This window comes from Fundulus heteroclitus, chromosome 3 (assembly GCF_011125445.2).
Source record: "Fundulus heteroclitus isolate FHET01 chromosome 3, MU-UCD_Fhet_4.1, whole genome shotgun sequence".
Lineage (NCBI taxonomy): Eukaryota > Metazoa > Chordata > Actinopteri > Cyprinodontiformes > Fundulidae > Fundulus > Fundulus heteroclitus.
This window is the reverse complement of record NC_046363.1, coordinates 27,451,134-27,474,588: the sequence shown is the minus strand read 5'-3', so window position 1 is coordinate 27,474,588 and position 23,455 is coordinate 27,451,134. Positions and strand designations below refer to the sequence as shown.

General features: G+C 38.5%; 1 protein-coding gene across 3 annotated transcripts in view; it reads left to right on the top strand.

Moving 5' to 3' along the window:
* The window catches only part of prkcg (protein kinase C, gamma), a 41,370-nt gene that overhangs the window by 12,790 nt on the left and 5,125 nt on the right, over window positions 1-23,455 (top strand). For all 3 annotated transcript variants that reach the window (XM_021322897.2, XM_012875206.3, XM_036135008.1), the window contains 11 exons: window positions 8,651-8,682; window positions 8,792-8,874; window positions 9,556-9,667; window positions 11,099-11,227; window positions 11,340-11,496; window positions 11,720-11,921; window positions 12,750-12,947; window positions 16,882-17,055; window positions 17,977-18,068; window positions 18,555-18,617; window positions 18,759-18,897. In XM_021322897.2, the coding sequence (XP_021178572.1) occupies window positions 8,651-8,682; window positions 8,792-8,874; window positions 9,556-9,667; window positions 11,099-11,227; window positions 11,340-11,496; window positions 11,720-11,921; window positions 12,750-12,947; window positions 16,882-17,055; window positions 17,977-18,068; window positions 18,555-18,617; window positions 18,759-18,897 (1,381 nt within the window). The remainder of the gene's footprint in view (window positions 1-8,650; window positions 8,683-8,791; window positions 8,875-9,555; window positions 9,668-11,098; window positions 11,228-11,339; window positions 11,497-11,719; window positions 11,922-12,749; window positions 12,948-16,881; window positions 17,056-17,976; window positions 18,069-18,554; window positions 18,618-18,758; window positions 18,898-23,455) is intronic.

Sequence of the window (23,455 nt, the reverse complement as noted above, 5' to 3'; positions counted from 1 at the left end):
ATGTTGTTTGAGAATTCATTAATTTTAACAAATGCAATTTAAACTCTCCTCATCTGCCTCAGTCACACTCTGTCAGAACTTCATGGTTTCTATGTTGCAACAACAGCTTAATAAGTCTCCTTCAAATGCACAACGATGCTGCTATTATACTAAAATGTAATAGCTGTTGATGAAAATTATAATTTATGCTGAACAACTTAAAAAAACTCCTCAGTATTGTTCTTGGTGATACACTGTATAGCTCAGCTGTTTAAATGAACTGTGGATACAAATAGGTGTTATCCTGCAGTACAGGGCAAATATGTAAATACTTCTCCATATTTCCAGTTATTTTCTCAATCTTTTCAGTTTCAGCCCTTGAATAAAGTCTTTTTAGTATAAACGTAACAGCACAGTTGAAAAAAAAGAGTAATTTATTCATACTAAATCAAATGAAACTGTCTTTGTATTTCAGTTAGAGTTTTAGCATTTCTACATGATTTACAGGCTTTTCTCCAATCAGTAGGAATTATTTCATTCTCTGTTTGAACCACTTTTAGACCAAACAGTTTTGCTAGATGTCCATTTATAGATCTAAGTCAGGACATGGCATATACTTTACATTGACTCATGTCTAAATAAGATTTACGTGTTGCCTCAATGACCAGATCAGCTCATTAGAATGTTGGTCACAGCACAACTCAAAACTAAAGCAGTTAATTAAAAGATGACCTCATTCTTTTATTTAGTACTATGTTCAAATAAAAACAAAGTAACATCAACATATTGGACTTCGGTATAACTAATTGCCACTCAGTTTTCCAGCCTTTCTTTGCCATGCTCTGCTTTTTCCCTACCAAATGGACTCAGATACAAATTTATCATTATTATTTACATGATTAGTAAAGAGGATCATGATAAATGTATCTGTTGTTGCAGAAGCTCAGGGGTACTCCAAGCTTTCAGAGCTACTATCCTTCAACTTTTGGATGCATCCCCGTTCCAGCATACCTGAATGAAATCAATGGTTCAATACCAGGCGTCTGCAGAACTTAATAACTGGATGAGGAGATTGTACAGATACTTAATTCAGGTGAATTGAAGCAGGGATGTACTGAAATGTTGCAAAACAGTTGCTCTTGACCTTAATCTCACCTGAAAAAAACAGCCTTATGATTTTCACAAAATGTTAAATCGCACAGTTATTGCAATTAAAGTTAACCGAACCATTGGTTATGTATGCTTACGTTGGTTTAACTGTGTAAAACCTTTAGAAACAATTCGTAGTACATGACTCTGTTTCCTTGTCGTAAAAGTGACTCCGAGGTTCATTACTCTCAGAAATTGGCAACCACTCTGGACAAGGACCCATGCTCATCTTGCCGCTGCAGACACTAAACAGGATCATAAGAGAGTGAAAACAAAATCAGCTCGCTAACAGAGAACTGAAGAACAGAGGGACATCTTTGGGTCTAAAATCTCCATACCCACAGGACACAGGCAAAAGTATTTTCTGTGCTGCCACCTTTAAAAGGAACCATTGCTTTGGTCAGATGTGTCTAAGATTGAGCTTTAGGTAACACACACTCCAGGTGGGTTTGGTGCGAAACAAAACATGAGCATGTGTCGTCTTCATCGCCACTGTTTACTAAGGTGGAGGGTGTGTGATGTTTTGGGCTCAGTTTTGTTCCAAAGGCCCTTGGAACCTTGCAATAGTAGGATCATTTACTCTTTAAAGGGGCCTTGTCACATATTTTGACCATAAAAAGAAAACCCAAGAAATTATACTTTCATCTACAAATAAAACTATAAATGCCAAACGTTTGTCCTGATAGTTTTTACTTAGTCCCTTTTGAGCCTGAGAAGAATTTTGCACCAAAGCGACCAGCAGACATTAACGTTGTTGTGCCATCTGCCACCAGGGGTCCGTTCTTCGTACGTCGCTAACTCAATTAGCAGGATTTCATTGTTGACGATTTGGCATGATCTTGGATCGTTTGGTTCTTCGAAAGACTTCCTGCACTTGTTGTCATAGCAACAAGTGCGCCAGCTTGAGCCTGCTCCAGAGCAGGCTTATTTCATGTAAACAAGATTAGATCACGGCTTTATAAGCGGAGGAGATGGGAAGTCTGCCGTAGCCATGTCCATTTTTACGACTGCAACCTGATGCGGAAGGTGCAAGAATAATTTGCAGAGTTTTTCGAATTAATCGCGTATTGCACAATAGACAGGATCCTTTAGAGCAGCGCGACAGTGTAGAGATTTTTCTTGGTGGCTGTTATAAACAGACAAACACATCATTTAACAGTGGCTTTTAAAGAGGAAAAAGTGATGTTGGAGCCATAAATCTAAAATTTTAAGTTATTTGTATGGTGGTTTGCTTTTTATTTTTATCATATTCAGTAAGAAGATTTGTTCAGGCCATTTTATTGTGAAGTTTAGTTTACTTTGAAAGGCTTGCCTTCTGTTGAGCCGTATATTGTATTAGAAAAAAATATGGTTGGATTATCTAGACACGGGGCAATACAGTTTTACCGTGTAAACTGTGGATGACTTGGAAAAGGAAGATTTTCATTTTTTATGGATAAAGATTGTTTTTGTTTTTTTGTTAAAATTCCCAGTTTGCACGTGTCCTTTACTTCCCGTATCTAAGGAATGACACTGAAATTTGGATCTCTTGACATAACAAGTGCCTTTTTAAAATACAGTATAATAATTAAAGGCTACCATTTTGTAGAATATTCTTGTATTTCACTTTTACTTGTCCCCATGTTCTAGTGGGTCCCGTGGAGGCTCTGACATAAAAGAACAAAGTAAATATGAGATTATTAAAATGCAAAAATTAATACTGTAGAAAGTGATAGAAACATCTACCATGGACAGTATTTACACATTAATTTGTCTGCTGCTTTTTGCCAGCCCTCTCTCCTGGCTTTAACAGATTTTTAGGTGTTTTAATTAATGACTCAAATTCGGCATAACCTTCCATTAAAAGCTTTTGTTCTGCTGGGAAAAAAACTGTGGGCGTTCTTTGTTCATGCTGAACAGCCAATAGCAGCGTTGCTGATCAATGTTTCTACTATCGATACATTTCCCCTTTTAAACAAACGCATGAACGCGCAGTTGTCTCAGATAACTCAATCCAGCCATATTAATCATAAACAACAGGTGTGTTCGAAGAACCCAATTAGCCGGATCATGATTAGCCGGATGAAATCATCTTGGATGTGTCATTTGATCTTGGATGTTTTAAGCAACGTACGAAGAACGGACCCCAGTACCACAGCACTATCAGAAAGCAAGATGGTAACAATTGCGGCAGCTACTATAAGAACAAGTAAACTCACCGTAAAGTGACATATTGGCATGTTCAAAGACCAACTTGATCAATGGGGTGAAAGTTACTTAACCTCTTTCTTTTCGCACCTCCACTGGACATTGTTGACTCGTTTGGCTCCATTGCATCTGCTTGCTTACTCATTGCACACAATGTTGTACTTCCGGTCATGTGGTCTTGTTGTAGTAAATATGCACAGAAGTGCTTTGTTTACTAACAAATAGCGCCAAAACACTGTTTAAAGCCAACAGGTCGTGATAATTTAACTGGAAAGCCTTTGTATGCAACCGGAGTGAGCTACTGGTGTAGAAATTGGTAAAGACTAGATCTCTTTAAAATACCAGAGCATTCAAAACAAAATCTGCTGGCCTCTGGAACATATACTGGGTCTTTCAGCAGGATCATAAAAATAAAAAATTACCATTTTGAACTAGACATTTACTTCAGTACAAAGCATAAACAGCAGTCGTCCCGGTGATTTTATCAAAAACAATTAGAAATTAATGTGGGATTTTCTTTTACACTAAACAAGTGTCAAATTATAGGTTGGATTTTACAAAAAAGTTTTATTTCTCATTCCATTGCAATTACAGATTTCATTGTTCGTAGGCTTTTTACACATCTTTACCAGAGATACAAATTATTTTTGCTTATTTCCATTCAGAAGCTTTGGTTGTTGATTTTCTATGAAGCTAAGACTTGTGTACACAAGAAACATGTAAAAATCTGTGAAAAGTATATTTCAATTTGCAAAGGGCTTTATGGTACATCAAACTAAATATAATTAAAATTGTCACAGGTGATAAAAATGGAATAAAATTCAAGAGGCAATGAGCAATAACTTCTTTAATCTAGTGTGACAGATTACTTGTCATTGTCAGGTCTCTGAGGACATTTACTGACAACCAGCTGACATAGATAAATAAAAAAAGAACAAAATGTTGGAGATACAAGTCGACAAATGCCTTCAAAGACATAAAATATCTTCACACGTTTACGTCTTGCTGACAGTGTGACATTGGATGTGAACAGATGGCGTAAAAGAGGTGGAAAGCTCATCCAAGCATGTTCCCTCAATGGCAGCGGAGGATCCATTAAGTCCCAGTTGTTTGTGAAATTACCAGTTGTAAAATAGTCAGAGACAGATGACACCAGTTTCACATGAGGGTTCAACCAAAACAAAGACTCTTATATGAAATGACAATAAGTCCTAAAATACATTGATTTTGAAATGTCGCTGTCTTGTTTCTTGATATTTACTTCTTCTTGCTTCTTCTCACTTATTTGCCCTGGTTGTGTTTTTCCAATTAATTGCTTACTGATAGTTTCACACTAAAGCAGCTTTGTTCGGTTTTAAAAGGCAATGCTAAAGACTAAAACACATTTTTTGATGCTCCTCTCATATTTACGAGTGCCATTTTAAAACATCCACACATGCATTTCTCTTACATCTACTAGAATATTATTTAATAATAAAGCTGCATTTTGTTATACATGCTCCCAACTGGCCATAACTGCTTTAATGTTATAAATTTCAGTGGCAGTGTTTTGTTATTGTCCACTTTGAAATTTGTCCATGCACATATTTGTACTAATAAACCACATCGACTGAAATATTATTTCACTATCTCCCTGCGGAGTTTTGATCCTCTTGACTTCAATTGTTTTGCAAATGCTTCATAGGAAGTGTGGTTTCTTTGAAAACAGCAGTCCTCTAACTGAGTTAGAGGAAGTCTTAAATGCAATCTTGCTCCACTGCATCCCCGGGCTACAATATCTTTAAAGGCGGGGTGTGAATGAGCTCCCAAATGTAGTCTGACAGTCAGTAGGCAGACAGGTGAGCTATCAAACTTTTATTTAACTAAAAGAAAGCTGAACGGGCTGGAAGGCAGGAAGTCACAAACGGATGGGTCCAGAACTAAAGAGAGCAAGAATAAAAGCTGACATGATGATGAATAATACAAGGTGAAACAAATGCAAGGATCTGACACAGAGCAAAGAAAACCAGGGAGTATATTTGAACCGAGGGAGGATGAAAACCGACATGTTGCAAGGGAAGTGGTCAGCAAAGCATGAGCAACTGAGAGGAAAAGTCAGAAAGCAAGCTAGTGAAAATGCTATATATACATATAAATTAAGACAAGATAAGATAGGCTTTATTGATCTCACATTGGAGAAATTCACTTGTCACATCGGCTCTGTAGTCAATAATCAGAAGAAGGTGCCAAAAGTAGGACAAGGTGCATCGGTTATACACAGTGTGTCCTCGTTTATACAGTGGATCATCAAAAAAAGAAGTAAATAAGAAAAATAAGAATAAAAATACAAAAAAGAAATAAGGCAGAGGATGTCTTATGTACATTCACGGTGACTTATGTGCATATGTATTGACATATATTCAGGTGGCAATAGCAGCAGAAGTCACTTCTTTCAGGATTATTGCACAGTGTATTAAATAGGATTGCACATTAGTTATTGCACGTTGGTTATTACAGTTATAGTTACAGTTATAATGACGTTATAATTACAGTTATAGTGCAGCATTGTATAATCTGATAGCAGCAGGGATGAATGACCTGCGGTGGCGCTCTTTTTTACAGACAGGTCTGTCACTAAAGGAGCTGCTCAGCTCCTCATCAGTCTGGGGTAGAAGGTGTTGTCCATGATGTGATCAGCAAAGCACATCATGATTAATACTGGTACACCAGATTAATACTGGTTTTAGCGCATTTAGCGCATTTAACAAACACAAATCCTGAAAAGCATATTAACCTCTTAAAACCTGACAGCTTTAGTCCAAACATAGGCATTTACTTAGATGCCTGAAAAAAGGCTGAAAAAAGATCAGTTTGTATTCGATTATATCAATTGTCAGCCTCATTTACAGATCTGTCTGGAGAAAAAAATATATAAGTTTGAAGAGAAGCTGAATATTTTAAGGCATCACAAAGCCCATGTTTAGACTAAAATGTATTGTCTCTTAAGAGGTTAATGAAACACTGCAGTTCAGAGTAAACCACTTTTCATTCATATTACTTCTTCAACAGCAGTTGTTTATCTATTTGATCCAGATTTTGTCACATTACAGCTGCAAACATTTAATGTATTTTTTGGGGGAATTTTATTTGATAGACCAACACAATGTAGTGCATAGTTGAAGGTTGGTAAAAAAAGATTGTACATGATTTTTTTAGCTATTTTCATTAAGACACAACTTGCAGCTGAAATCAAATTCCTTGTTGTTTGAAGCCACTTGGTCGATCTAATCTGATTCTGATTCAGATTTTCAAGATGGTTTTACACAAAAAGGGAATTGAAATGTGACGTGCACTTGTTTCAGCCCCATTTCATAACCCTAAATAAAATCCAGTGCAACCAACTGCCTCCAGACATCACCTAGTTAGTAAACAGTGTCTACCTGTGTGTAATTTAATCTCCATATAAATCTGTTCAGGGAAGGTCTCAGAGGTTTATTAGAGCTAACATCAGTGGACAAACGGCATCATGTAGACCAAGGAACACTGTAGGCATGTCAGGGAAGAAATTGTGGAGACGTTTAAAGCAGGGTGATGTTATAAATCTATATGTCAGGCTTCTCACAAAGTACTGCTCAGCTCATGTCTAAAAAGAGTACAAGGCAACCAAAAACCCACCAAGACATGGCTGTCCACCCAAACTGATAGACTGGGTAAAAATAATTAATCATAGAAGCTGACAAGCAGGCTGTGGTAACTTTGGAGGAGCTGCAGACAGCTATTTGTCTTGCGTTTCACAATTCTTGCTATGACTGAATAGTGGTAAGAAGAAAGCCATAAGAGCTGCCATTTGCAGCTGTGTCCTCTACTGGCCAGGTAAGGGACGTTGCAAATAGATAGAAGAAGGTCTCCTGGTCTGATGAAACCATAGCTACAATTTGCGCTAAACAACAAAAAACCACCATCATATTGAAGAAAACTAGCTCTGCACACCACCCTGAAACGAGGCAGCATTATGCTTTAGGGAGTTCTTTCATCAGCAGCCATAAGATTGGTAGGGCTGCATAAATTCAAGACAATCCTGAGAAAAAATCTGTTAGGCCCTCCGAAAGACAAAGGAATGGAGCAGAGGTTCATGTTTCATCAGGACAATGATCCTAAACCTAAACGGCTTAGGGCAACACAAATGCATGTCTTAGAGTCAGACCTAAATCTGTGGTAAGTCTTAAAAATTGATGTCGTACTGGTCCATCCAATCAACAAAGATGATTACAAAATGATCTACAATAAGTCAAATTAACCAATGTTTCATGGGGTCCTTGAAAAAAAGAGTGTGTCAAACAATTAGTCAAATGGTCTATTCACTATTGTTTCTGAAAAAAATATAGAAGAGGTTGATTGCCCATGTATTAGGGAAGGATAGATTTTCCATGAATCTCCAATTGAGATATTTTAACCTTGGGTTAAAATGAGGTCAACAAACTACACAGTCAAGTTCTGAACATTGGTGATGTGATATTTTAACAGTATTACTCATTTATGTATTATCCATGCTCTTTACTATCCAATATGTTGAATATAGCAAATAAATCTAAACATTTCTTTAAACTGTACTTTTATTTTTGCATTTGTAAATTTGTTAACAAGGCTTTTCTCAGATAAGCGGATATTGTGTACCTACATTATTGGAGGCATTTACTCAATCTGTTCATAAATCTGAAGTACACAGCACTGTATTTATTTGCTCATCAAGGGACGCACTCAGTTCTCTGTAGACCAATTTCTGGATCTTCATTGCCCCCTGCTGGTGAATTACCTGTACTGTCCTGGAATCATGTCTGCAGACAGTAGACTTCCACTGAATGCTGTTCAAGGATCAGACCCCCTTAATCATTCCTCATCCAGATGGTAAACTGATTGCAAATCAGTGTTTATGGTCACTTTAAATCCCCCCGGGGGCCTTCGGTATGATTGTATAGGAGCTCTTTGCCGTGTCTCAATTGTTTGACTTTCCAAACAACCAGATCAACTTGATTCACATCGGTTCGGCTGCTGAAGGGACGCATTGTCCAATCAATGGCTTTAATTATTCAATTAAAAGCTCTGTGGAGACACGGGGAGTAATCCAGTGTTTTACAAGAATTAAGTTGGTGTTCTTCTGTTTGACCAAGTCAGCTTTTTTGCTGTTTCACTCACAAAAAAGGTTGCTTATCAAGTTTCTAATGTAGTCAGTGGTGTTTTTGCTTTCTTTATTTTATGTAGGACAGAGTTTTATTGAGGTTGGATTGAACAATGAATTTCAAAAAGGAATCAGTGCAGTGTGTTTCTGTGTCCTAATCGCTATTTCTTTCTCATTCAGGGGTATTGGCAAGCAGGGATTCCAGTGCCAAGGTAACGATTAACCTGCTGTTTTATTTTTGCCTGTCATTTTTATTTTCTCTGATATGCCTCTCTGCGAAACAGATTAAATTTTCAGGCTCATCTCCCCTGTTTTCTGCAGTTTGCAGTTTTGTGGTCCATAAAAGATGCCACGAGTTTGTCACCTTCACATGTCCCGGATCTGTGACTGCCCCCAGGCCCGAAGTGAGTGTTCCTGTTATCGCCTTCTGCGCTTCCATTTATATCCTCAAGTTTCCCACCTTTGCCTGGACTTATACGGAGCGCCATCATCTACACATTTAGCCATCCCGCTCGGCGCCGGTGGCATGTGTGCGTGACTCATCCGTCAATCCGTGCTTCTTCTGCATCTCATCTGTGACATCTACGCTCATGTCATGTCATCCTGCAAGAGGATGCAGGGGGTTTGAGATAGAGAGGAAGGTTGTGGGGCAGGGAGGAATGCAGGAGGGGAGTGAGAAGGACTGATAAGAGTGAGAATTAGACGACGGTGAGAGCAACAGACTCCTCAGCCTTCCTCTGTGTGGCATCTTGAGGATATTAGGGAGATTTGTCTTTTCCTCAGGAGAAGAGCAGGGTGACAGCGGTTATTAATAGCAACGAGGGAGGGAATACAGTTTGGGAGAGAGGGTGGCGGGGTGGTTATTAAGAGATAAAAATGATTCATTCCTTCCTGTACGGTAAATATACACTAATGTACCCGCAACCTTGCATGGATGCAGCAAATTTCCTCTCCCAGTGGGGAAACCTAATTGGCTTGTACCTTCAAACGCCACCCACCTGATACGAGGGTGGAAACGTGTGCCTATGGGCATGCTGTTTAATGTGTGAATTCTCCGTTTGTTTGTTTGCTTTTTTTCATTCCAGGACCTGAAAAGTCGACACATGTTTAAGGTCCACACATACTCCAGCCCCACGTTCTGTGATCACTGTGGATCACTGCTGTACGGACTCATACACCAGGGCATGAAATGTACCAGTGAGTTTCGCCTTCCATTGTGACCTTCCACTGTGCACTCCGCCGCACAATCCCAACAAGTCGCAATGTTTGATATCAGTTTGGATAAAAGTTTACGCAAAATTAATCTCTGCATCATTAAAGGGAGAAAAGACATTGCAAAAAAATTACAAAAACGTAATAGAAGGGAAGGTTCTTACAATACGATATGTAACCTTCAGTAAAAACGGCAGTTTTACTGTGCTGTAATATTTTTTCAAAGATTTGGAGTGAAAAGTTCAACATGACCTGACAGATTTTAGTTACAAGAGAAAAAAATTCCTCTTTTAGCTAAAATACTGTGAAAATGCAGGTAGGTATATAAACAGTTAAATTTTATTTTGATTCTAAACCGTAGACTTAGACAAAAATGTAAATTATACACATGCTAAATTTAATTAACAGAATATGTTCTCTTACATGGTTTTGCTCTTAATTGAGTAACACAGATTAAACCAGTTGATTTTAGCTGTTTAATTAGTCAGGCTTTCTGCTAAAGTAGAGCCTGCACTCTGCTGCTTCACTGCCGTGTCGCCTGTAGCTCAACAACTGTAGTTTTAAAATATCCTCACCTCAGAAAGAGAGCTGGTGGTGCTCACTTAGCTTCCACATCACGACTGTTTCTTACTTTCCGACCAGAAATATGTTACAGCCAAATTTGTCTTTTTTGTCAGCAAGAGGAAAAGTGTCGTAGTCTTCTTTGATCTGATCGACGGTGCTTAGCAGTAGGTGAGGTAGGAGACACTCTGACCGTTCTCTAGCAGGTTCTCTAGCATCTCAGTAAAAGTACTTTAAACTACAGGAATGATAAAATGGAAAATGTAGCTGTGAAAAGGGGAACTGGATCCACCCCAACCGCCATTATAACCAGAAACAGTTAATCCCAAAAGGACGATCAATAAACACACTATGGAGAACCACATCTCGTCTGGAAAAAAGAAAATATTTTGTCCAGATGAATTTAGGTTTATGATAACTTTAGAACATTTAGCAAAGCTGGGGAATCAGAATCAGAAATACTTTAATAATCCCAGAGGGAAATTATTGTTTCAGTACAACCGCCATCACATACATCACAAACATTTCAGGGGGAGACGATTAACTGAGGCCATGCGGCAATGATCTTTCTTATTGTCATACTCTGGCAATGAGAATAGGAAAACTATTCATTTTCTTCCACTAAATTTAAGCAAAAGTTCAATTACAGAAAGTAATCTTACATGTTACTGCACGCATGATGTGAAATGATTGCTACATTCATACACTTATGGCTATGTGAACAAAGATAGAGAGAATGCACATCTATTTTTTTTATCTGAGAAGTTTGTCTTTTTTAAATGTCTCATATCGACATCGTCTTTTGTATTGTCACACACTACACGGTTGTTTTGACTGTGTTGTTTGCGCGACAAGGTTGCGACATGAACGTCCATCGGAGATGCGAGACCAGCGTTCCCAGTCTGTGTGGACAGGATCACACAGAGAAAAGAGGCAGAATCCACCTGACAATCAGAGGAGACAAAGAGGATATCTACGTCACAGGTGAGAGGAGCCGTTGGGTTGTGAATCAAAAAGCACCTTTATCCAGATGATAAAAGAATTCTTTTTCACTCTTCTTTTTTTTTCATTGATTTATTCTGTTGCCATCCTGCAGTTCGGGAGGCTCGCAATCTCATGCCTATGGATCCGAATGGCTTATCAGACCCATATGTAAAACTAAAACTGATTCCGGACCCGAAGAGCCACAGCAAACAGAAGACTAAGACCATCCGCTCAACACTCAATCCTGTCTGGAATGAGAGTTTCACCTTGTGAGTCCCTGTGAAATTTAATCCAAGGTGGAAACTTAATAGAAGCTCCACCAGGAATAAAACCCGCAGAGATAAATTTGTAAATATGCTAAGATGCATCATTACAACCTTGACATATATTTTTTGATGTTATTCTCTATTGTTGTACCTTCTGTGCTGTTTGATTTCTGGCAAGTTAGACAAAAAGATCCCCTACTTGAGTTTGATTTTTGGGTTTCCTCAGTTCAGTGCGGGGCAACCAGTGGGACAGGCGTCTGTCTGTGGAGGTGTGGGACTGGGACCGGACGTCCAGGAATGATTTCATGGGAGCGCTGTCCTTCGGCGTCAGCGAGATCTTCAGACGTCCTATTTGCGGGTGGTTCAAGCTGCTTGCACAGGATGAGGGGGAGTACTACAACATCCCTGTGCCAGATCCAGATCTGCAGGTAAGGCAACGTCTGTTGTCCTCACCGCATGAGGCCTGTGGGATAGTTATTCATGGAGCAACCTTTTCATTTCTTAGTAAACTTTTATGGGCTCATAATTATCTAGAGCCAATAAAAACAGTGGTGACTACTTAAACTGTTTCTAGGTCTTGAGTTGTCCTCTATTTTACAAATAATCTGATCAACAAATGCATGATTTATCTTAGCTTTTTATTATTATTTAACAATGCACTGTGTCACAAAATACATTCCTTTTGTTGCATTATAATTAAAACCTTGAATGTATTTTATGGGATTTTATGTAATGGCTTTCAATTTTATTAATTTTTTTGGGAAAACTGTGTCTCTGCATATCTATAGATTTAATTTGTGCTTTTTCTTCTTGGCCTTATATGTCAAAGTTGCTCATATTAGATAAAGCATGTCTGTATGCTATTACTTTGGAGATCTGGCTGCGTGTTTAGGGTGGAAGTTGAACCATCACCCCAGTCTCATGACTTTTGCAGCCTTTTAACAGGGTTTTTTTCAGGATTCTCCTGTAGTAAGTTTTATATTTAAGCTTAAAGGTGTGAGGATATACAATCCACACTTCTGGAATTTCTGCTTGTAAGTTTTCCTTCTCAATCATCCATTTATTAGTGTTGTTTTTTTCACATAAAATCCCAATAAATACAATAATAATAGTAGAAATCCACTTATTTGTTACGTTTTGCATCCGGTAGGATGAAAATTGTTCTGACAGATAGCGGATATGATAGTTTTGTTTATGATTATGGTAAAGCTGGACCTTCCCATTCGTCTCTCATCTGTCTCCTTATGACCCTCCAGGAACCTCAGCCAGACGTGACAACGCCCTCTCTGCCTCCGGTGTTGGTCGCCCCAGTGCCTGAGCCTTTTCCCGTGGTCCTGTCCCCGACCCCTGTCCCGTCCTGCCCGCCCATGCTCTCTCCTGTTCCCGGCAAAGTCAGAGTGGGAATGCACGACTTCAACTTCCTCATGGTCCTGGGCAAAGGCAGTTTTGGCAAGGTAGCCGCAGTGGATTCAGAGGCAAAATGTCATCCTCTTTGCACACAATCTGATCCACCGGCTACAAGCAATATCAAAGAGGCCACTTGTGCTGAAAACAAGAACAATTATTCCTGGCTATAAAATCTCTCCTATGGTCATGACCTTCAACTAGTATTTCCTTTATAGCCCCTGGAAACACTAAACCTGAGTTGGATTCAAAACACATTTTTCATTTATACTTAGATGCTTGTGTATTCTTCCCCTACTAAATGATTCACTTGACCCTGAGAGTTTCTTCAATATGGTAAAAGGCCGCACAGGCAACACTCATGGTGTTCATTTCAAGGGATAGTCTGCTTTCTATTCTCTCTTTAATTCCCCCGTAGATGAAGAATAATGAAGAAATATCAGTTTCGAGTCCTTTCCCCTCCGCTAAAATCCCCCAGCGTTGTTTCATAACTATCAGATAAATCCTCAGAGGACAGGGGAAATAGTCTTGACTTACGTAAGATGTGTGGAGAAAGAAAAAAAAAAAAGGAAAAGAAGAGACAGGCCCCGGGGCTGCTGAGTGAGGAAAAGTGAGAATGAAACTGACAGAGATGGAAAGAAACAGAGGAGGATTACTGAGCTGCTGAAAGTAGCAAAATGACCAAAAGAAAATTGGATTACACCGGAAACGAGAAAAAGTATGTGTTGCTGGGATTCTTAAAAGTATGAAGGATGATGAGTCCGGTATCTTTGTGAATTTTTGTGAAATCACAAGACAAACCAGGAGACACAATCAAAGACGGACAAAAGTGTTTCTCACAGTGGCTGCACACACACAATCTTCTGCAAAAAGCCGTTTTTTAGCTGCATTGATTTATAAAATATGAAAAAGTGTAATTTTCTCTGCCATTCAATTTGAAATGAGATGCTTTATCTCCAATAGCCAGAAACCCCTTACAGTGCAGCACTGCAGTAAGGCAGCAGAATTTTGAACAGGGTTGTTGTCAGCATATTGCACTACTCCTGACCGTATCGCTTTACTAAAAGCAGTGTCATGTGGCTCTCTTGAAGTGGAAAATCATACCATCATTAGCAGTCAGAGCTGCCCACAAGCAGCCAATTTCAAATCTCCTCTCAATGTATTTTTAATGTCTGATAATAACCAAAGAGCTGCTTTGCTTTTTTTTCATTTATGACATTAATGTTTCGAGAAATGTTCAGACTCGGCTTCTCTTTGATTACACACTTCATTATGTGAGGCTGAGCGTAGTTCTGTCTTCACAAAGTGATGATCCCCCCTGCATTTCTAATACATTCTCAACAAGTTCTGGCTTGAAATGCATTTTATCACAAGATGAATTAACCCTTGAACATATTTGCATGTTTTTGCAGCTTCAATATATATATATAAGAGATTTTCAGTGATAAATATTCACTTTTACTTCAATATCATGCAATTATTTGCATTGCTCTATCACATAAAATTTATTTAAAATACACTGAAGTTTGTTGCTGTAACTTGACAAAATATGTAACATTTGAAGTTCTATTAATACCTTCACGAAGCCCTTTAGTCATAAACCATCCCCAATGAAACAGCAGTAAAATTATTTTTTTTTAAGATTGAACTTGTACAGCAGCGTATGAGAAAAGTCCGACTTTGCCCAATTTTCTGGTAATCTTCCTGAAAGCCATTTGAAAAGTGTTTTTTTTTTTATTATTCAGACCTTAAATTGACCTCAACAATTTCTTTTAACTTCCCTTTTTTAATCACATTATAAAGCAGGGGAAGTGCTCTATGAAAATGCTATCTTCTGCCATTTTATGGGACTCAATTATTTTAATTTTCATAGTCCCAGGCAGCTGGACAGAGGAGCCATGCTTTATTGTTAGTAGTGATTATGAAGCCTGACCTATCCTTGACTATAATGGTGGCAGTGAACAAGCCACAGTCAGAAGCAGCATCGGCGTGCTTACAGTCTCACGAGGTGAAATGCATGGGGCAGTGCAATCTCCCCCATTTTTTTAAACCATCTCCACAGGATTCACAAAGCTGATTGCTGTAAAAATACACGCAGGAACAAACAGTCCAGCAGAAAGGAACAATTTGCACCTGTCTTTGCATAAGAGTGCACTTGTTCCTCCTTTAAACCACCATTAGTGGAGATGCAGAACTGATCAATGAGAGATCAAATAATTTTTTAATATCATTTTAATTAACAAAGACCTCCAGGTCCTGACTCAAAGCATCCTTCAAAACACATGACTGGAGAAATCACATCAGAACTGGTGCTGCAGACCGTAATAAACAGCGGGATACTTTCCTTCAACTAATTACTTTAGACACAGGAAGCAAGTGTTTGAAGTTACAAACGTGTTACATGTAGTCTACAAAAATCTGCTCTTCTAACTTGCAACTCTATCAGTAAAAAAAACAAAGATTTGTGTGCCAACACGTTCTTTTAACTTTGCCTGCTGAATGAAACGAGGGGTGCTGGTTTCTGTTGTGGAGAGCTGGCTGTGCTTAAATACCCTTCTACCCCGATTCAGTCCCTCTTCCTCATCACAACATCAGTGCAACAGCCAACCGGAGTGAACTCCGACTAAACTGCGCGATATGGACAGATATTCTGTAACAGACAGAGCTAATTTTATTCTGTTCTCTTTACGAACATCTGCAGGTGAAGCATCAGTTGGACTGTACCCCAGTTTTGTGTTCTTTATCTAAAGAAAAGACAATATTGTTTTTAAACAGAATTTAGACAATCTATTTGATTAGAAAACTTATTTGTAGAAATGTAAATCCAGTCCTCATTGGAAGAACAGATGATTTATATTCTCTGTGAGATCCCTGACACATTCGCAATAAAACAAGCAGCACAACCAGCTGCTTTTTCCTCTCCTGTCCCCAAGTTAGCAGCTTTCAGCTGAAGGTAGTTTTTTTTTCCCCTGCCGGCTGCGTGACACGAAGAATTTCTGATCGTGTAAGAATTGAAAGCTCTTTGCTCTTTCATCAATATAGATACATATAGGGACATTTTGAGGAGACCACAGGCGGATTGAGTTGCAAGAAGGAAAAACAAGCTCAGCAGGTCCAAAATAAAAAACTCAAAACTCTATAAGACACTGTGACAGAATAAGACAGAGGATATAACAATGAACTGAAGAAAACAGGGATCCCAAGCACTGGGAGGGATGATCGGAAAGACAAATCATGTGTGAAGTGCAGGGAGCAAGAAGGCATCAGAGGGCTTAAAAGATTGCAAGACAAGAAATAAATCTTCTCAAAATACTACAAGCAAAACAAAACCATACATAAATAACAAGCATTCATAAAAAATGAAAAAAGCAATGAAAAATACGACTATGAATGGCTTTTTGCAGTAGAAATGTGCAGGTCAGAGCTAAAAGGAGTGGGTTCTAGGGAACGCTTTCACACTAACTGATTGATCAGCTTTTTAGTTTTGCAGTTATTACCTCCTGAAGATATTTTCATTTTTTAGATTTCACCTCTAACTAAAGAAAAAAATTAACTCGTTTATGCCATAATTTTGCCTCAAAAGCACAGTGAAAGAACTAGTTTTCTCCCAAGTAGAGCACCTTGTCATTCATCACACAATGACCTAGAAACGTGTCACAGCTGGCAGCAATGTGCTACAGTAAATGGTTTTTCAATTAATATGGTGAATAAAGCTTGGCTGAGAATCAGTTTTTATCAATTATCCTCAGTTTTATGATAAAGAAACTTAAAAAAAACCAACAAGTTGTACATTTCACTGGTGTTTTGAATCTGCGGCAATTCTGGAAAAAAGTGAACCTTGAATCAGAAACTGCTTTATGCAGTGTAAGTAATATAAATATTAAATTTGTACAATTTAACAAGCCACCCTAGAATATTTGTTGGTTTTGGTAGACGTGCTGCTCCATCTGACACGATTTCTCTTCATTCATTGGTCCTGTTCAGGTGCTGCTGGCAGAGGAGCGAGGCAGCGAGCGCCTGTTTGCAGTGAAGGTCCTTAAAAAGGACGTTCTCTTCCAGGATGAGGACACGGAGAGTGCTCTGGTGGAGAGGAGGGTTTTGGCTCTCCCCTCTCGTCCTCACTTCCTTACTTCGCTCTATTGCGCCTTCCAGACCGAGGTGTGTGCGTGAACCATATTAGCTTTGTTAAATTGTCCATGAACAGGCTTGACATTTAGGCTCTAAGGAGTTGTTCTAGTGCAGGGCGGCTGCTTTTGCTTTTAATAAATGAAATAATTAGCTCGCTCTCTTTAACAAAGTCCTTGTTCCTGAAGGATGGGTTGTAATAGAGTGCTTTTTAATTTGGGGAATACAACGCTCGCGAACCCCTTTCCCACATTTCATCACACTGCAACGACAAGTTTCATAGCATTTTATTGGGATTTTATGTGATAGACCAACACCAAGTAAAGGAAAAAAATATTATACACAATTATGAAAGATTTTCAAAAACAAAAATCTGAAATATTTGTTGTGCATTTTTATTCAGCCTTGAGCTTTGGATCCCTGCAGCATACCATGACAGCCATGTCATGATATGTTTGCAGTTGTGTTATATTCTTTCCCTTGACAGATGTTGGATTAAACAAAGCTCTGTGGGATGTTCAAATCTTGAGATATTATTGAATGACCGGACCACTAACCAAACCTCTCCATAATTTTCTCCCTGACCCGTCTGCTCTGTTCCTTGGTCTTCTTGATGCTCTTTGCTCACTAATGTTCCCTAACACAACGTTCTAAGACCTTCACTGAACAACGAGATTAAAATATGCGGTGATGGACTCTGTTTATTCAATAGAAGGCTGTTAGTCACAGAGCGAAAGGGGCATAACATGTATGCACATTTTGTAAATTTAGTTCACAGAAATGTTTGAAAAAAACAAATCCTTCTATGTCACCGCCATGCACTACTTTGCGTTGCTCTGCTACAGAGACTCTCAAACAAATGTATTTTCTTCATAAATCTGGGATTATAAAGCGACAAAATGTGAAACAGTGTAAGGCGTCTGAATCCTTAACACAAGTGTTTTGTTTCTACAGGACCGTCTATATTATGTTATGGAATATGTCAACGGTGGAGATCTGATGTTTCACATTCAGCAAGTCGGGAAGTTCAAAGAGCCACATGCAGCGTATGTAGTCTGATAAAGTCTCGCTTTGATCTCCGCCTTCTTCTACACAAGTCTCATTACCTTTCTCTCTTTTATCTCTGTTTTCACTTACCTGCGTAGTCATCTCTTAGCTTTGTTCATTATACCTGGTGACTCATAAAAAAAAGCCATCAGCTCAAGTAGCAGCCTTCTCCTATTTCCTCTAACTTTGTCCTCGCTCTAATCTATTCTACTCATCACAGTTTCCCTCCCTTCTGGCTCTTCATCCAATCTATAATCTTTGATCAATCATCCAAACTAATTTTTACCCTGTTCCCTGTTTCCTTTTCTCTTTTTTTTCCCAATAAGCTTTCTTTCATGTATCCTGGGCTACTTTCCGCTTTCATCACCCTCTCAACCTCCTGCTCTGATCATGCTCCTGTACATTACCCTAAAAGATCTTGGTCAATTTTCTGAGAGATAAAGTAGCTACAGTGCTTTGCTCTTCCCCCTCCTCTCTCCCTCCAGGTTTTATGCAGCAGAGATTGCAGTTGGCCTCTTCTTCCTCCACAGCAAAGGCATCATCTACAGGTAAAGATGTGGCCCCCGCTGTCACTGCAGAACACAGACCTGACACAGATTTATCGTGCCTTTTTGTGGCCAATGACTGATGAAGATGCTATCCATCAAGATGATTTATAGCGCCGTAACTTATCTCCCTCTTTTTTTCAGAGACCTAAAGCTGGATAATGTGCTGCTCGACAGCGAGGGCCACATAAAGATCGCTGACTTCGGGATGTGCAGGGAGGGCATGTTCGGGGGCGACACCACTCGCACGTTCTGCGGCACGCCGGACTACATCGCCCCTGAGGTTCTCTGACTCCCTGCCCTAACCCATGGTGTCAGATCCCCCATTTCAACCCGCTTTGCATGCATGACCTGCTTTGCATCACTGTTAGACGCCCAGATGCTTCACAGCGGCTCCTCTCATCTGATCTGTCCTCTTTGACCTTGTCAGCATTTTAAAACAATTAACCTAACATGATTCAATTGGTAGTGGACCTGGGCACATACAATGTTGAACAGAACATGTTATTGTCCTTCAGAGACCTTGTTTTAATAGTTTCACTATAATACTTGAGTTAGTAATATTAAAATCTGTATTTAAATTGACAAAGTTCTCAGCTGGTAGATTTTTTTTGCTGTGATTTGTACCCTTGATTATTCCACTCTTAAAATGTCTCTATGCCAAACAGATTGTTGCTGTAGATCATAAAGTTTTAGCTTCATGGTTTATGTCTGCAAAATGTTTAAATTTAACTTAAAAATTAAGCCTTGGCTGCCTCAGTTTGACGAGTTCAGTGAGTGTCGTAAAAATATACAGCCCATATATCCTATTCCCTCAGTGTCAGAAGGTGCACATTAGTACTATGATGGTGTCTCACCAGTGGGGTCTGATTTTTTTTTTGATGGTGACAGATCTTAACAGGAGTTTCTGACAGGAGAGCACTGTAAGGTGCTCTGGCATGGGGTTCATTTTGTTAAGAAGGCTGATATTATTTTTGCCTCAAAACGCACAACGCATTACCAAAAGCCCTGCACAGCTTTATCACTTGTTTCTAAACATATTTTTAAAAGAGCACCAACACTCTTTCATAAACACATTTTTTGCTCCTTCTGTTGGTCAGTGCAGATTTATTTTACCTTGAACATCAAAAGATGAATGGCTGCTTTGCTTTCTCCAACTCACATTTGTCACAGAGGCTATTGAACACCCAGATACAGTCTCACTGTACAGTGATTGTCAATGTAAAGGGTGAAAAATACTAAACAGATTTATAAGATTAATAAAATAATATATATATATAACCTGGAATACAGCTTTGCAAGTCAGTATATAGAAATGTGACACTATCCAAAACTTATGATCAGAACGGGACATGCAGACCATCCGGACACAGCACAAAAGTTAATTCAACATGTTTCATGGTAAAAAATTCAACCACAACTTGCTTCATGAATGAATGAATGAATGAATGAATTATAAAACTAAAGGTAGCATCAAACTGTTCATTTTTCATCAGGTCCTTTACCAGCCCTAATTTTCACTCGACATTTACCAGACAGCGGTCATATTGCTTTAATATTAACCAACCATATTGGTTTGTAAACAGTAACCTTTTCTAGTTTATATTAAAGGACTGTTAAGACACGTACATGTAAGGGGGAGTGGAGATCTAGTTTAGAGAGCAGGGCACTTGTTCCTAGTTGGTCTCCCACAGACAGCCACTCTGCGTCCCCATTGCTCGCTAAGGCAGTGGTTCCCAACCCTGGTTCTCAAGTACCCGTGTCGTGCGTGTTTTAGATGTGTCTCTGTTCCAGCTCACTAGATTCAATGGATTGCATGATCTCCTCTGCAAGACATCAATGGCTGCAGAAGTGTCTTAATCACTCATTCATTGAAGTCAGGTGTGTGGCAGCAAAAAAATACATCAAAACATGCAGGGCAGGGGTACATGAGGATCATGGTTGAGAACCACTGCCCTAGGGAATGGGTTAAATGCAGAGGACAAAAAATAAATAAAAAAATGCAGAGGACAAATTTACTTGTAATGTATGTTGCAATGACAATAAAGATGATGATCATTAACAACAATAAATTAATAACTAAACCATCTCTTGTACTAATAAAGAAAAAAATCCACTTTGAAGAGATAAATATAAGAATAAAAATTCCTTTATTGTCCCGCAATGGAGAAATTTGGATGTGACAGTGAAAAACACACAGACAGTTACACACAATTAATAGCAATGAGAAAAAAGAAGAGCAAACCGGTCTAAAGTTTGTTCTAAAGAAACACCAAGAGTAGAAAATAAGAGTATATACCAGAGTAAATATTGAACAAAGGAGAAACTATTAGACAGTGGGGAAAAAATCCAGCCTATTTACATAACACACAATAATAGAATATGCAATATTTACATAACATAAGATGATACAATATACAATATGTATAGTAGTGCAGCATCATCCTTGGCTAAGGCATGTGCAAGTTGCCTTAGCATTTGGGAACAGTGTAAACAATTAATGGTTGGATCAGAACATGTGCAATAATTAGCATGATGTAAACAGTTATCTTAGCATCTGGGAGCAGTGTAAACAATTAATATATTTAAGGATTAGACAAACATATGCTTTCAGCCAATAGATATTGACCAAATCAGGTCCTAAACTACTTTGAATTGCCTCATCTTAAAAGATGAAAATGAGTTTCTATATTTTACAATACCTCCATTCATATTCTTAAAAAAAAATAGAATCTTCTACATAGCTTGTGTATATAGGGAGCCAAGCTAGTTGTAAGTGAGTGGGTGCGCATTTTTAACATTAAGCTGACATACTATATGATCCATGAAGAAGTGATGACGAGCAGCGAGGGAGGAGATTTCTTCTTAAATGGAGGGCAAAGCATTTGCCAGTGGGAGGAGATGTCACCTTAAATCAGGGACAGCTTGTCAGAGAAATCTCAGTTCCTTATGTAATCACAATGGACAGATTAAATGTGCTATAGAAAAATATTAACTACTGGGAATTACTTGCAGATTCAAGCTGTAGCCACACTGTTTTTACCATGCCACATATGTTGGCATCTTAAAAATGTTTTACATGAGTTCAAAGAAAGAAGCTCAGTATGTGCGATATACACATTTAAGCCCCAAATGATTCATGCCCCTGGCAGATTTAAGTTTAAAGTACTCTTTTAATTTGACCAACACACATTATGGCTGGAAATAATATTACCATTTTGGAGTCCGGACTGTTAGAGAACATGTGGAGACAGCTAAATATAAGGCTGATGGCAAGAGGACCTTCCACCTCTAAAGACTTAGAGTTAATCACCAAAGATAAATAATCAACATACCAGTGGAAATGTGCAAAACTTGTTTAGCAATTATAAACATGATGTGCCTGCTAAAATGCCAATAATGAATTTCCCATGGGAGGGGCATGGTAGGAATGAATTTGGTCTTTACTGTATCTACACACTATTTTAGAGCCCCCAAGTAGTCAATAGTTATTAGCTGATAACAAAAATCAACTCCCCTGCCACATCAGCTACTTCAAGCACTTGACATGTCGAGGTGAGTGACCATCATTAGTGCAGACAGAGCATCTGCATAGTGTAACACGGTATTAAGTAGGATTATTATTTGGGCTTTTTAAATTGTTTGTATATTTGCAAATTCACAACACATGTCATCTTAAGGGACTTTACAAAGTCAAATTTAATCAAATCATACAGAGATTAGTCAAAAAGTTTCATGTCTAAGGAAACCCAATATGTTATGACATATGTGAAAGATTTATGCAAATCTTTCGTAGTTGCACTTAAATACAGTGTACATTGATGTTTCAGACCTTAAATGCTTCTGCTGTGTTTTTACACGTCCAAAGGTAGACTTGGCTTAGCTGTGGATTGCATTTTGTATACTGGTTACCAGTGGCTGCTTGTTAAGACGGGGCACTCGGGCACCGCTACCATCAAAATTTCAGGAAAAAATTATAGACAGCTAAACATAAAATACAAAATAAAAAGTAGTTGTCATATTTGTTCTCCTATAAAATGTGTCTAACGTTTGATTTTTTAACAGTCCCGTTTGATGTGTAGTATTATTAAGTAATGTTCTTGTGTATAAGTCTAAATTAATATTTTTCAATGCTGACGGTGCTAGACAGATGAGTTTGTTTATATGTTCTCAAATGTTTGGGTTCCAAGTGACTTAATGCTGGTCTCTAATTGGTTACTTAGAGATTCTCGTTGGTAGCACAGCTCTCTGCACCTGTGGCCAATCAGTGCTTTTTATGTCATTGTTCATCCAATCAGTTTAACTGATCATACCAGATCATACCTGGCATTTTAGATGAGCAGGCATTAAAGTGACCCAGACATATGGATTATATGGGTACACTATTGCATGTGGACATATGCAATAGTGTCTCAAGGGATTTATAGTCAGTTTTATAGCCAGCATGAATAAAATCTGCATGTCCTGGAGATTCAACAATTTCTTTCTGTTAAGTTTCAGACATGTTGATAATGTATGTACATCATTCAAAAAGTCAGCATTGGTGTAAATCTCTATTTGAGCTATATTTGAGCAGGGCATCCTGTGTATGTACAAGTATATATATATATATATATGTGTGTGTGTGTTGGAGGGGGTTTATTATTTATAAAATCTAAATTTTAACATTAACTGTTGGAGAAGACTTGGGAGTTGACGCTAAGTATTTTCCTTCTCAAAAGTCAAATTACTGAAATACCAGCACAAGAGTCCAAGCAGAACTTCAGTGAAAACCCAAATGTTTGGAAATACTACAGAAGTTAAGTTGATTTTGCACAAAAACCTCACTTTATATGCAAAAC